Source organism: Phoxinus phoxinus (assembly GCF_949152265.1).
Source record: "Phoxinus phoxinus genome assembly, chromosome: 10".
Taxonomy (NCBI): domain Eukaryota; kingdom Metazoa; phylum Chordata; class Actinopteri; order Cypriniformes; family Leuciscidae; genus Phoxinus; species Phoxinus phoxinus.
Window position 1 is genome coordinate 15,795,647 of NC_136885.1, and position 13,385 is coordinate 15,809,031.

General features: G+C 35.8%; 1 protein-coding gene across 3 annotated transcripts in view; it reads left to right on the plus strand.

The window, feature by feature from the left end:
- nbeal2 (neurobeachin-like 2) overlaps positions 1–12,435 on the plus strand; it is an 81,880-nt gene extending 69,445 nt beyond the window's left edge. For all 3 annotated transcript variants that reach the window (XM_079625104.1, XM_079625106.1, XM_079625105.1), the window contains 14 exons: positions 139–269; positions 354–463; positions 689–806; positions 893–990; positions 1,758–1,871; positions 1,995–2,081; positions 3,648–3,757; positions 4,197–4,369; positions 4,605–4,699; positions 5,791–5,907; positions 6,020–6,181; positions 7,296–7,444; positions 8,122–8,257; positions 9,933–12,435. In XM_079625104.1, the coding sequence (XP_079481230.1) occupies positions 139–269; positions 354–463; positions 689–806; positions 893–990; positions 1,758–1,871; positions 1,995–2,081; positions 3,648–3,757; positions 4,197–4,369; positions 4,605–4,699; positions 5,791–5,907; positions 6,020–6,181; positions 7,296–7,444; positions 8,122–8,257; positions 9,933–10,040 (1,708 nt within the window). In that variant the 3' untranslated portion in view covers positions 10,041–12,435. The remainder of the gene's footprint in view (positions 1–138; positions 270–353; positions 464–688; positions 807–892; positions 991–1,757; positions 1,872–1,994; positions 2,082–3,647; positions 3,758–4,196; positions 4,370–4,604; positions 4,700–5,790; positions 5,908–6,019; positions 6,182–7,295; positions 7,445–8,121; positions 8,258–9,932) is intronic.
- The last annotated feature ends 950 nt before the right edge of the window (positions 12,436–13,385 follow it).

The window sequence follows — 13,385 nt, forward strand, 5'->3', positions numbered from 1 at the left end:
TCCCTTGTAATGACCACTAGGTTGTAGTGTTGTTTACCTAATGGTTTTTAAGTAATCATAAACATTGTGATATGTCTGGGCTGCTCTTATTTGAGCGATTGTGTGTGTGTGTGTGTGTGTGTGTGTGTGTGTGTGTAGGTTTGATTGTGCCGATAGGCAGTTTCATTCGGTAGCAGCAGCGTGGCAGGCGCGAATGGAGAGTCCAGCGGATGTGAAGGAGCTCATCCCAGAGTTCTTCTATTTCCCAGAGTTCCTGCAGAACTTGAACGGTAAGTGAGTCAATGATTAAAAAAAGCACACTGCCACAGAAATATGTTAAATGGATTTTACATTTTATTATGCCTTGTGTGCAGATTTTAATCTGGGATGCTTGCAAATGAATCAGGACATGGTCAATGATGTGTTGCTTCCCCCCTGGGCGTCTTCACGTGAAGACTTCATCAGGAAACACAGAAAAGCCTTGGTGTGGGAACTGACACAATGCGCAACACACTGATTTCAAAACACACACACATAATAAAAACATATATTTTTATGTAATCACTTCCAATTCAGACTGCAATTAACAATGGCAAAAATATATATTCTGCCGTGATGCTGCAGGATCAATGGCTTAATAGAAAAACATGCACTCGATAGATGTTCTTCATCTAACACACACTCTCCTTGTGTATCTGTGTGTTTAAAGGAGTGCGAGTATGTGTCTGCTCACCTGCATGAGTGGATAGATCTGATATTCGGGTATAAGCAGCGAGGACCTGAAGCAGTGGAGGCTCTTAATGTCTTCTACTACTGCACTTATGAGGGTAAGAGGCCTCTTATGAGTGCGTATTAGTTTGAACATGTTCCTACATGGAAAATATGACAGATCGGTGTGTGTTTTGGCTGGCAGGTGCAGTGGATCTGGACGCCATAGCTAATGAGACCGAGCGCAAGGCTCTGGAAGGCATCATCAGCAACTTTGGCCAAACGCCCTGTCAGCTTCTCAAGGTGGGATATATATATATATATATAAGCTTAATTATACTTGCGCTTCCTGGTCTGAACAGTCTTATTGTTTATATACTATTATAATTTTTAGTAATATTTTGAATTGCCTTTTTTATATTTTCAGTTATCATTCATTCTTAGTAATTTTTTTATGTGCTTTTGTAATTTTATTCAAATTTTTTCATATATTTTAATTTCAGATTTTTTCGTTTGTTATATTACTATTTAATTCATTTTCATTTCAGTTTTACTTGGGTATTTCCATTTAGTAATATCAGTGCTTTAACTTCAACTTATTTCAGTTAGTCTTCCGTCCAATAATTGGTAAGACTTTACAATAAGGTTCCATTTGTTAACGTTAGTTAACTGCATTAGTTAACATGAACGAACAATGAAATATAATTCTAAAGCATTTATTAATCTTAATGTTAATTTTACATTAATAAAATCAAAAGTTGTGTCTGTTAATATTACTTAGTGGACTTCAGCTAACATGAACTAACAGTGAATAGTTGTATTTATAATACCCAATGCTAACAAAGATTAAGCAAGTTTATTGCTCATAGATAGTTAATGTTTGGTAATGATTTAACTAACGTTAAATAATGAGACCTTATTGTTAAGTGTTAATATTTATATTGTATTTTATTTCAGCATTATTTCAGTTAACAAAAATGCTTTTAACAGTTTTAGTTTGCGATTAAAAACCATTTGTGTAATGTATTGTGGGTAATATTGCACAAGTGAACCCTCTCTGTGTTCTTCAGGAGCCTCATCCTCCCCGTATGTCAGCAGAGAACGCATTCAGGCGGCAGGCCCGTATGGACTTACTACCCCCCAACCTTTTTGATCAGCTCAGTAAACTCCGATCTTTCAAGGAGGTAAGTCCACATCTATCAGTATTTTATTCAACTGAATAATGTGCTGAAATGGCAAATTTGAGTTTGGTGTTTTGTGAAACTGTGATTTGTGTTGTGATTGTTTTTGATGTTGTTTTCGTGGAGGTGGTGAGTGATGGTCTGCCGTTAGTGCAAGCCATGGTGCCCAGAAATCAAACCCGCTCCATTATCATCCCAGGTTCTGACATACTGGTAAGATTAGTTCACGGTTATGTCCACTTGTTGTATACTAATATTCGCTTAGGATGAACCAATTACTTAGAACAGGAATTTTAGGGTGCAAGTGGGTCCATGGAAGATGCTAGGGCAGTGGTTCTCAACCAAAGGGCCCGGGTCCATTAGGGGGCCTCAGCAAACTTCCAAAGGGCCCTCAAGATGACTTAAAATGATGTAAAGTAAGACAAAACAAACATGAATATAAATTTATAATGAATATAAATTGTCTTGTTATGCCAAGCTCTAAAATATTTTATGGGGTAGAAATTGTAAATCCTAATGCAGTTAATCAGAAACAACTTAAGATTTTGAATATTATTGTGGACAGTGATTTAAAAAAAAATGTTGAGAACCACAAAAAATATTTTGTGGCTATTATTAAATATGTTCTTTCAAAAAAGTAAAAAACGTAATACTTGAAATTCATTTGCTGCATATCCCCCCCAAAAAAAGGATTACACGCTGTCATACTAGCAATCTTCTTTTTTATTACGTGCAAAAGAATCAAGTGCTCAGTGTATATTAAATATGCACGTTTTTTTTCCATAATTTAAAAAATAATGCACTATTTTTTAACCTACTTTCTAAAGATTGATCAGGAATTGTGTTTGTTTGTTTTTTTACAGTATGAAATAAAATAAAAACATTTGCATTTAGTTAGAATATTTTATATTTGTGTTGTATCTATGGAGTTCTGTTCGCAGGGGATCACAATTCTCGGTAAAACTGCTTTGAAATTATATTTATTGGAAAAGCATTGTACAAATTAATTTGAAATTAATTAGATATGTTACAATACAAACATTACTCTAACAAATGTCTTAACACAAAATACATATTTTCTAGATAATTATGGAAACAATTTGTCTATCTCACTCTTAATATTGTTTTCACTTTAGTGTACACGGATCTTTATCACTTATCTCTCTATACATCATATGTATTTATTATAGATCAGTGGTCTGTAAACATAAAAAATACACTACCGTTTAAAATTTGGTGTTGGTAAGATTCTTTAATGTTTTTGAAAGAAGCATTTATTTGATTAAAAATACCATAAACAATAGTAATATTGAGAAATATATTACTATTTAAAATAAATGTTTTCTATTTAAATATATGTTAACATTTTATTAATTCCTGTGATGGCAAAACTGAATTACTTCCGTCTTCAGTGTCACATGATCCTTCAGAAATCATTCTAATATGCTGATTTGCTGCTCAAGAAACATTTACTATTATCATCTGTGGTGAAAATTATTTGATTAATAGAAATGTATTTGCATTTATTTGTAAGATTATTAATGTTTTACTGTCACTTTTGATCAATTTAATGCATCCTTGCTGAATAAAAGTATTAATTTCTTTCAATCTTTCTGACACCAAACATCTGAACGGTAGTGTACCTATCTTTACATTTTAGTAAGGTGGTCTCTCACAAATGGTTCATCGAGTTTGGGGTTCCCAGACATCAGTAAGTTTGTTTCAGAACAGACACCGGCATCTGAATGAGTTTTGAATGGCTTTTGTCCTGTTTGTAAGGTGACAGTGAGTGCTAATGGAATGATAGGCACTCATAGCTGGCTGCCCTACGACAAGAACATAGCCAATTACTTCACCTTCACCAGAGACCCCTCTGTGAGCAACCCAAAGTAAGTTTGAACACGCACAACTATTCACTATATACACATTATATAATCATGTGCTAAGGCTTTTGATCAGTGATGTCATACAGTTTTAAAGACGAGGTTTTGTTTAGCCAGAAAGTAATTTTTTGGTGACAACACTGGTACTTGGACAAATAATCAAAAGCTTTATAGACGCATATAAACAGCAGCTATTTGACATCAAACTCTGGTGGTTTGGCTGCTTTCATCTCTATAATGTTCTTTAGTCAAATCGAGTCCTTTGTAGTAAAATCGCATTTGTTTTGCCAAGCCTTTCTTGTTATTTATGAGTGGTTTGCTAACATGTGTCGAATCTGATGCTTAAACACAACATTGATCTATTTCAAAATGTTCTCCCCACTGTTCCTGCTGACACGTTTAGTCCCGTTTGTTGGTACTAACCTTTTGTTTGATCTGTTTTTAGGACCCAGCGGTTCCTCAGCGGGCCGTTCTCCCCAGGGGTGGAAATGGGCTCCCAGGTGCTGGTGGTGTCCAGTGACGGGCGTCTGCTGTTCAGCGGGGGGCACTGGGACTGCAGCCTGCGGGTCACTATGTTAGGCAAGGCCAAGCTGGTGGGCAGGATCTGCCGTCACATAGGTGAGAGCCGTCTGTCTGGAGTTGTTCAGCTAAATCCTAAATGAAATGAGCTGCGGTCAGATAAAGCAGAGTTGTTCATTGAATCTTTTGTTGCTGAAACTGAACAATAACTATCAGCTCCCTCTTGAATTAAACCATTTATAATATGTATGGTGCAAATAGCTGATTTCATAATGCATTTGATTATGAATGCATGTCACAATGACTAATTAATGCGCTTGTCTGTGGGATATAGATGTGGTCACATGCCTGGCTTTGGATCTCTGTGGTATCTACCTCATCTCTGGCTCACGGGACAACACATGCATGGTGTGGCAGGTCATGCAACAGGTTTGCTAACACAAAATACTTGTACTTTAGTACCAAGTTAGTACAAAAAATAAAATGATACTAGTGTTTCTAGTATCAGACGTACCGTAGTAACATGTACCGACTCAATTCGATACTCATTTCTCTGTCTCACTGCTTGTGAACGCTTGTATTCCCAAGGGCGTCCGTACTGCTTCATATCTTTCTTTTTTTTGACTTGGTCAAAATGTCCACAGGTTCATTTTAACTAAATATACACTATTGTTTAAAAGTCAAGATATTAATACTTTTATTCAAAAAGGACACATTAAAAAAAATTACCTAAAAAAATTCAAGCATTTGTGTTTGTTTTTTCTTGATTTTATTACTAATTATTTACTTGAATGATTATTTGAAGCAGTATTTGCTTAATTGACAATTGAAGACTATATTCCTTTGTTTTATTTTAATTTGTTAATATTTATTTTAATTTAGCTTTTTAAAATTAAAGTATGTTTAGTAGCATATTTATTTGAGCTGTTATAGAGATTAATTTACTGATATGCTGCATTTTCATACACTTTATATCACTGATATGTGATACATTACTGTTCAGAAGTTTGTGGTCAGTCAGATTTGTTTAATTATGAAATGAATTAATGTATTAAATAAAATTAAAAAATAAATTGATCAAAAGGGACAGTAAAGACATTTAATTGAATAATATTACAAAAGATTTCTATTCCAAATAAATGCTTTTTGTTCATTAAAGAATTCTGAAAATAATATATCATGGTTACCACAAAAATATTAAGCACCACAACTGTTTTCAACTGTGATAATAATAAGAAATGTTTCTTGAACACCAAATCAGCATATTGGAATGATTTATGAAAGTATCATATGACACTGAAGACTGGAGTAATGACTGCTAAAATTCAGCTTTGCCATCACAGGAAAAAAATGACATTTTAAAATATATTCAAATAGAAACCGGTCATTTAAATGATAATAAACAACTAAAAAAATCATACTGACCAAACACTTTTGAACGGTAGTGTATATAATAATAGTCCGAACTACTGCATGATTATATAATATAACTAGTGATTATATTCTTTGATTACCTGTAGGGTGGTTTCTCTAGCGGTCTGTCTCCACGGCCCGTGCAGGTCCTCTGCGGACATGATCAAGAGGTCACGTGTGTCGCCCTCAGCACAGAGTTGGATATAGCGATCTCAGGGTCAAAGGTCAGTTTAAATCAGGCCATTTCTAAAACGTCCCTTCAGGAATTGAACTTTTTTTCATTGCCATCAGGGTTGATGAGTTTCCTCTCACTTGCTGTCTTTGTCTCTCGTTCAGGATGGCACAGTAATCATGCACAGTGTGCGTCGTGGACAGTACCTGCGGACCCTGAGACCGCCGTGTGAGATCTGCGTTCCTGCCCCTGTGGCGCACTTGGAGGTCGGCATGGAGGGGCACATAGTGGCACAGACTGTTATAGAGGGCCGCACGGCTGGAAAGGTGCTGATTGACTGCAGAACACTAAACACTGTTTGTCGTTGCTGTCGGGCGGAAACATTTTTATTTTCCCCCATAAATCACTACTCTTTACGTCTGTCTGTGGGTGTTGCAAATCTAACCAATGAAATGTATTAAAAAGAGCTTGGGACCAAAGCTTGTAACTCCATTGGTTTCTCAAACTGTAAGTCAAACCTCATAACTCCGCCCACCTCTATTGTGAATGAAGTCCCACACATAGTTTGGACCATCTCTGCTTGTTTGCAATGCAGGGGTAAATTAAAAACTGGTTCTTTGAATAAGTACAGCTTTCTCTTTACTCAAGAAACACTATATATATATATCTTCTCCACTCCTCAAATACATAAAACATAGGAACTGTCCGTGACGTTACTGTACGCTGATTGGCCAAACGCACTCAAAACACCAGCACCCGCTATTTTTAAAAACACACAGATTATAGCCTATATATTTACTCTACAAACTAACTCTACGAACATTGAAAACAGTGATAGATGGGCGTCTCAACCTTTACGCTGAGGAGAAAATCCAACGCAACTTTGAGGGGGCCAAGCCAAACATGATTATGTATTTCTGCTCAGCTAGCAACACTGGACATCAACCACCCGGCATACGCTACTAACTTTTCATATACTGGCTACTTTCTACGTATAACAGTTCTATCTAATAAAATATTAGACAGGACTGTTAGACACAGACCATAAACTAATGAACACGGAGGATGCGAGCACTGTGGCTCTGGCTGGCGTTCTCAGCGCCGTTAAAATAATGGTCACAATAAGCGCGACTTACGTCACTTCCTACTGGCGGTGCGAATGCAACCAGGAAAACGTTCCTAGGGGAACACCATTAGTTCTCAGGAAACCACCCTGGCGGCTAGTTCCTAGAACTACCCAGTGTGAAAGCCCCTAAAATAGTTATTGTAACACATTATAAAAATGCAAAAAAATATATAAATAATAATAAAAAGATATATGTACTGGTTTTATTTGTAGGTCTATTAGTGCAGTGCTTCTCAACCCTTGACTTGGGTCCTGTTTCTTGACTGTTACATTGATTGATTGTGTTTTTTTTGTGTGTGTTTTTCTGTCTGTAGGAGAAGTATGCACTGCATGTGTATTCTGTGAATGGCTCTCTCTTAGCATCTGAGACCTTGGATGAGAAGATTTCAGCTTTGCACCTAGTGCCTGACTACCTCATCGTGGGCACACAACAGGGGAACCTTCACATTCGGGACTTGTACAGGTAAACACACCTCTAACAGTTATTGTATACACTATCGTTCAAAAGTTTGGGGTCAGTGTTTTTTTTAATAGAAATGAATACCTTTATTCAGCTAGGACACATTCAATTGACCAACAGTGACAGTAAAGACTTTTACATTGTTACAAATCAATTTGTTTCCAATAAATACTGTTCTTTTGAACCTTTTATTCATCAAAGAATCCTGAAAGAAGTCACAGTTTCCACTCAATATTAAGTTGTTTTCAACAAGAAATGTTTCTTGAGCAGCAAATCAGCATTTTGGAATGATTTCTGAAGGATCATGTGACACTGGAGTAATGATGCTGGAAAATCAGCGGTGTCATCACAGGAGTAAATTTAAAACTAATAAAAGTTATTTTGAATTGTAAGAATATTACTGTTTTGCTGTATTTGTGATCTAATGAATGCAGCCTGTGTGAGCATAAGAGACTTTATAAAAAAAAAGTAAAAATCCTACTGGGCCCAAACTTTTTAACGGTAGTGTAGGCGTACAGCTGCCCAGCGTAGCTCAACCTGTTTGATCATTTTTATTTATTTATGTATCTTTATTGTAGAAGAATTCTTAAATCCTTTGTGTCATCACATTAAATCTTCAGCAGCTGGGCCCATGTTTACTTCTCATTGATTCCCAAGTCTCTCTTTCTGTGTGTGTGTAGCTTAAATCTGGCTGTGGCGCCCTTGGCCCTGAAGGTCCCTGTGCGCTGTGTGTCTGTCACGAAGGAGAGCAGTCATATCCTGGTGGGCCTAGAGGATGGCAAACTCATTGTGGTGGGAGCAGGAAAGCCAGAGGAGGTGAGTGAGTTTGAGAGGGTCTGTATGTGGAAGGGTTTAAGCCATTCAGTTTTTACTGTTTGAAATAGAATGCATGCTACTCATTAAAGGAGTGACCAATGAAACTGTCAGCTATATTCTGTGAGGTTATAGTGTTAGTACTTCAGCATAAAGTTGACAGTCACGGTTTATTGTTACACTACAATTCAAATGTTTGGATTTTTCTTAATGTGTTGTGCTCTTATGCGCACCGATGCTGCATTAATTTGATTAAAACAGTAATAATGTGACACATTGTTATAATTTAAACTAACTGGTTTCTATTTTAATGTATTTTAACATGTAATTTATTCTTCTGATGGCAAAGTTGAATTTTCAGTATTATTACTCCAGTCTTCAGTGTCACATGATTCTTCAGAAATATTTATATTATGCTGATTTGCTGCTTAAGAAACATTTACTATTATTATCAATGTTGAATGTATTTTTATTAAAGCTGCAGTCCGGCACTTTTTTGGGTTTAAAAATATCAAAAAATACATTTTTGAAAAAAAACGTAACCAGCCAGTGTTCAAAATGATCTGCTTGCCTTGCCTCGATTCAAAACGGTAAGCTTGTAATAATGATTTGAATTCCAGTGGTACTGGTGGATTTCCGCGGGAATTTCGAGCATGTCTTTGCGTCATTACGTCACTTCTGTACACATAGAGAAGGAGTCCCCGGCTAGCGTGTGTGGATGATGGAGGTGGAGATTTAGCTTAGCACTTGGTTTGGCGGATCCCGAAAGTTTAAAGCGACAATCACCAGTGACAACTGGAGATTCACCAGTTGTAAAACCCAAAGACTTAAAAATATATATATTTTTCACGTTTTGACGTGATATAAGCAATCGTTAGATTTAATCAGCATGATATAGCTGCAATGCTTCCCCCCACCCCCCGAATTTGGTCAGAACAAAAGTGAATGTTACTTACTTGTTCAGATGACATTTTCCGATGAAAATTCTAATGTTGACACTTTCAAAAAGTATACTCTGAGATTGCTGATGACAGTAACGTTACAGTATCCACAGCGACGCGGCAGCCTCAATACATTGTGTTCATCCGCGCTGTTTCATGCCGATTTACTACCCACGCACAGTTAATAATTCCGCGAATAACTGCAATTGCAGATTTCTAACAGAGATGGCGACAAAGAGGAAAAACGACGGACTGCAGCTTTAAATAATAATATTTTTTGTGGAAACGGTGATACATATTTTCAGCATTCTTTCATGAATAGAAAGGTAAAAAAAAAAATTATTTGAAATAACATTGTAAATGTCTTTACTGTAACTTTTGATCAATTTAATACGTTCTTGCTAATTAAAAATATTAATTTCTTCCAACAACAACAAAAAAATCATATTGACCCGAAACGGTAGTGTACATTTTATGTCTAACAGTTAGTAAACTTTTGTAAATATAGTAATAATTTAGTAAACCGTGTAAAACAACTTTAAAATATTAACATTTAAAACAATATATATATTACAATTAGTTTTTTTATGGTGTACTAGACAAAATTATTAATAAATGAACCCTAAAAAAAAAAACTAAAATGTAATATTATTAATGATTAGCTCATGTTAGCTCATAAAAATATGTACTGTTAAAATGTTTTACTTTAGAATATTTCAACCTTTGTCTTAATTCAGGTGCGATCAGGACAGTTTTCCCGGCGACTGTGGGGCTCCACACGCAGAATCTCCCAGGTGTCCTCAGGAGAGACCGAATACAACCCCGTTGAACCTCCTGGTAAATGAGCTCCACGTGCCTCCACCGTTCCTTCAGCACTCGTCTGGTTTTCTGCAGTTCCACAACAGAGATTCGGAAGAAGAGAGCACAATGGGAACAGTTGTGAAGATCCAAAACATGCACTTTTTTTATGAAAAGGGAACATTCTTTTACTGCTTTTAACAAACAAACATTCCAAAGATTTTTGATCAGGCGTTTTTGAGCGTTGGCGGCTGAGACTGAACTTTAACTTTAAAAGCAGTATGTTCTGTCCTGTGAATCACAGACTGGTCTGGAGACCGAGGCACTGTAGCTCAGCGTGATGGACCTAGTCTCTGTCACTGAGTGACAAACCATAATCACCTGAGCCGTTTAATAGTATAGTAGATCTTCCTATGCTGATTTTTGCTTCTGCTCTGCTGATCACGGTCAGCACAGCAACACTGGTACTCCATCTGACACTTGAAAACCTTCTTATATTGAGCAATGTACTCTATGAATCCAGATTTTTCCATGGGACAGGCACCGACAGAGATATTTTAGCTCTGTGTTTATATGTGGGTGTGGGTGTTTGTACTGCTTTGCACGGTTACTTGCAGATGCTTTGTATAAGGCAATAATTATGTGACGCCTAAATTGGAACAAGATCCTTACACTCTTGTCCGACGATGTGAAGCGCTTTGAGCCCTACTAAGTCTTGAGACTTGATTCAGTACCACCAGTGCCTTAAAACAGGTAAACAATATAAATGTTCATAATTATTATTGATTATGACATTATATATATTAAAGGGATAGTTCACCCGAAAATGTTAATTTGTTATCTCTGAGTCACCCTCATGTCGTTCCAAACCTATATGACGTTCTTTCTCCTGCTGAACAGAAAAGGAGAGAGATACATACATACATACATATATATATATACATATATACATACGGTATATATTAGTGCTGTCTTGTCAGTTGATTAAAAAAAATTATCAAAGTAATTAATCTAAAATAAAATAAAAAATCTGTAAGTAATCATGATTAATCCATTTTTTTTTGGGGGGGGGGGGTATAGATAATCATTATCCATGATTAAATAATTTTTTATTAGTATAATTACTAATAAAATTTGTAATTATAGTGATTCAACATCACAGTATAATTAAAAGCTATAATTTTAACATTTAATAGGCTTTAAAAAAGCTACTTTTAATTTAAGTGAACTTAAAAGAATATTTACATGAACACCATTTTAATAAATGTCACATGTCGCCACAGAAACAAGTTATTTTATTTGTTTTTGGATTATGTAACCTTGAATTTTATTAAATAAGTTTGACCAGCATTTTACATACCAGTAAAATGTCATAATTCTTGATTACAGTTTCTAACAAAAACTGTTAGCCTAACTACTAAAAAGTTAAAACATTTTAAAGAAAAGTAAAGAGTCAGTAAAAAAAAAATAAGAACAAATAAACAAACTACATATATTGAAGAGTCGTCTTTTGTTCCGATTAAAGTCAATGGGGTCGAAAACAACATGACGGTGAGTAAATTATCACATTGTTTTAATTTAGGGGTGAACAATCACTTTATTTCATTGGGTCCTGCTGATAAAAATGATGATATTCTCCATACTCGCACTGTGTAAATCTTTCATATCCTGTTATGTTATAAAAAAATAAAGTGCCTTCCTGTCAGTGCACTGAGGGATTCGCACAGCCACCACAAATATCCTCTTACATGTTAAAGTCAATGAGAGCACTTGTTTGTTCTTCCACTGTAGGGTAGCGCTTTCTAAAATGGGCATAAATTGCACTTGATATGAAAAGCTTTTGGTTTCTTTTCATATTTACGAAATGGTTTCAGAGCATCCTTTGATGCCGCTTAATGTGCTGCATTTCCAATCTCATTTCGCCTACACAAAATCTAAATCTTAATAGAAATGCTATCCACTTTTGAACTTCGCAAAGTGCCTCAACTGTGTTCTTCACTGTAATTATTAAACTATTTGTAATATGTGAAACATATGCCAGCTAGTCTTAATTGCCCTGTGAATGTGTCTGTTGGCTGGGGCCACAATTCTGTCTATGTTACCATTGGAATTTTTTCGTCTAGATGTTTTGGGGTTGTTGTTTTTTTTCTCTTGACGCACTGAATACTTTGAAGGCTGTGCTGTATGAGTGGTGTCTGTGAGACACATGGGTATTCGGACACATCTTGCTGGCTTCTCTGGGATAGGTTGCGTTCAATCTTTTGCTCTGTGCTGTATAGCAAAGTCAGCAGAGACAAAGGGAAGCACCGAGCACAACGGCCAGCAGTTATACACACTGTTTAAAAGGTTTTATTTTCTGGTATTTTACTCACATTTGTATTGTTCTAAACTCATATGACTTTCTTTCTTCAGTGGAATAAAATTGTACTGATCGCTCTTTTAGACCGACAATGACTGAGGACTGAGTCTTTCAAGCTTCAAATAGCACACAAAAGCACCATAAAAGTTGTCCATACAACTTGCACACCATTAAGTTGTACAATATGCGTTGTGTTAACAACAAACTAATATTTAAGGAGTTAATCACTGAAAATATTCCCCTCTGGTGAGCTGTTAACTGCTGTGACCGGAACACATGAGCGAGTTTGATTTACGAACGAATCTTTCAGGCTTTGTGAACTGGATCATTCACTGAATAGTTCAAACTCAACAGAACAAGTTGTTCATGTTACACTCAAAAGCATTGATGGTTCTTGATGTTTAAAATGTTCTTTGCAAGAAAAAAAATGGTTATTTTAAGAACTCTCAACTGAAAGGTTCTTTGGGAAACCAAAAATGTCATTGCTGCAAAAATCCCCTTTTGGAGCCTTTATTATGAAAATAATAATCCCTATTCTATTAATAATGACTTAAAATTTCACATTCAATTATATTTTTTTTATATGGCTCTTTTTTTATGCTTCAGTCAACATTAATTTTAACTGCATGAACGAGGGTGATTAGAGCGAATCCTCTTTTTGTGTTTGACAAAAGAAAGAAAGTCATACAGGTTTGGAACTTAAGAGTGAATAAATGATGACATCATTTTCATTTTCTTTAGTGAGTTATTCCTTAAATACAAGACATCACTGTCACTCATAGTTTAAACACTGCCACAAACGATTACTGTAAGATTGTGTAACTTAAGGGAGTTTTGTGCATTATTTTTCACTGTATTCCCCAGCTACACACACACCGAGCTCGAGAGTCTGTCTTGTTTGAGTTTAGTCTTAAAGATCGAATGATAGATTTTGATTTGTGATGAGAAACTGAAGCCATAAGAGTTTAAGTGCTGTTTTTATGAAACGCTTACAACTAAATCACTTCATGATTCTTTTTATGTAAAGACTGAT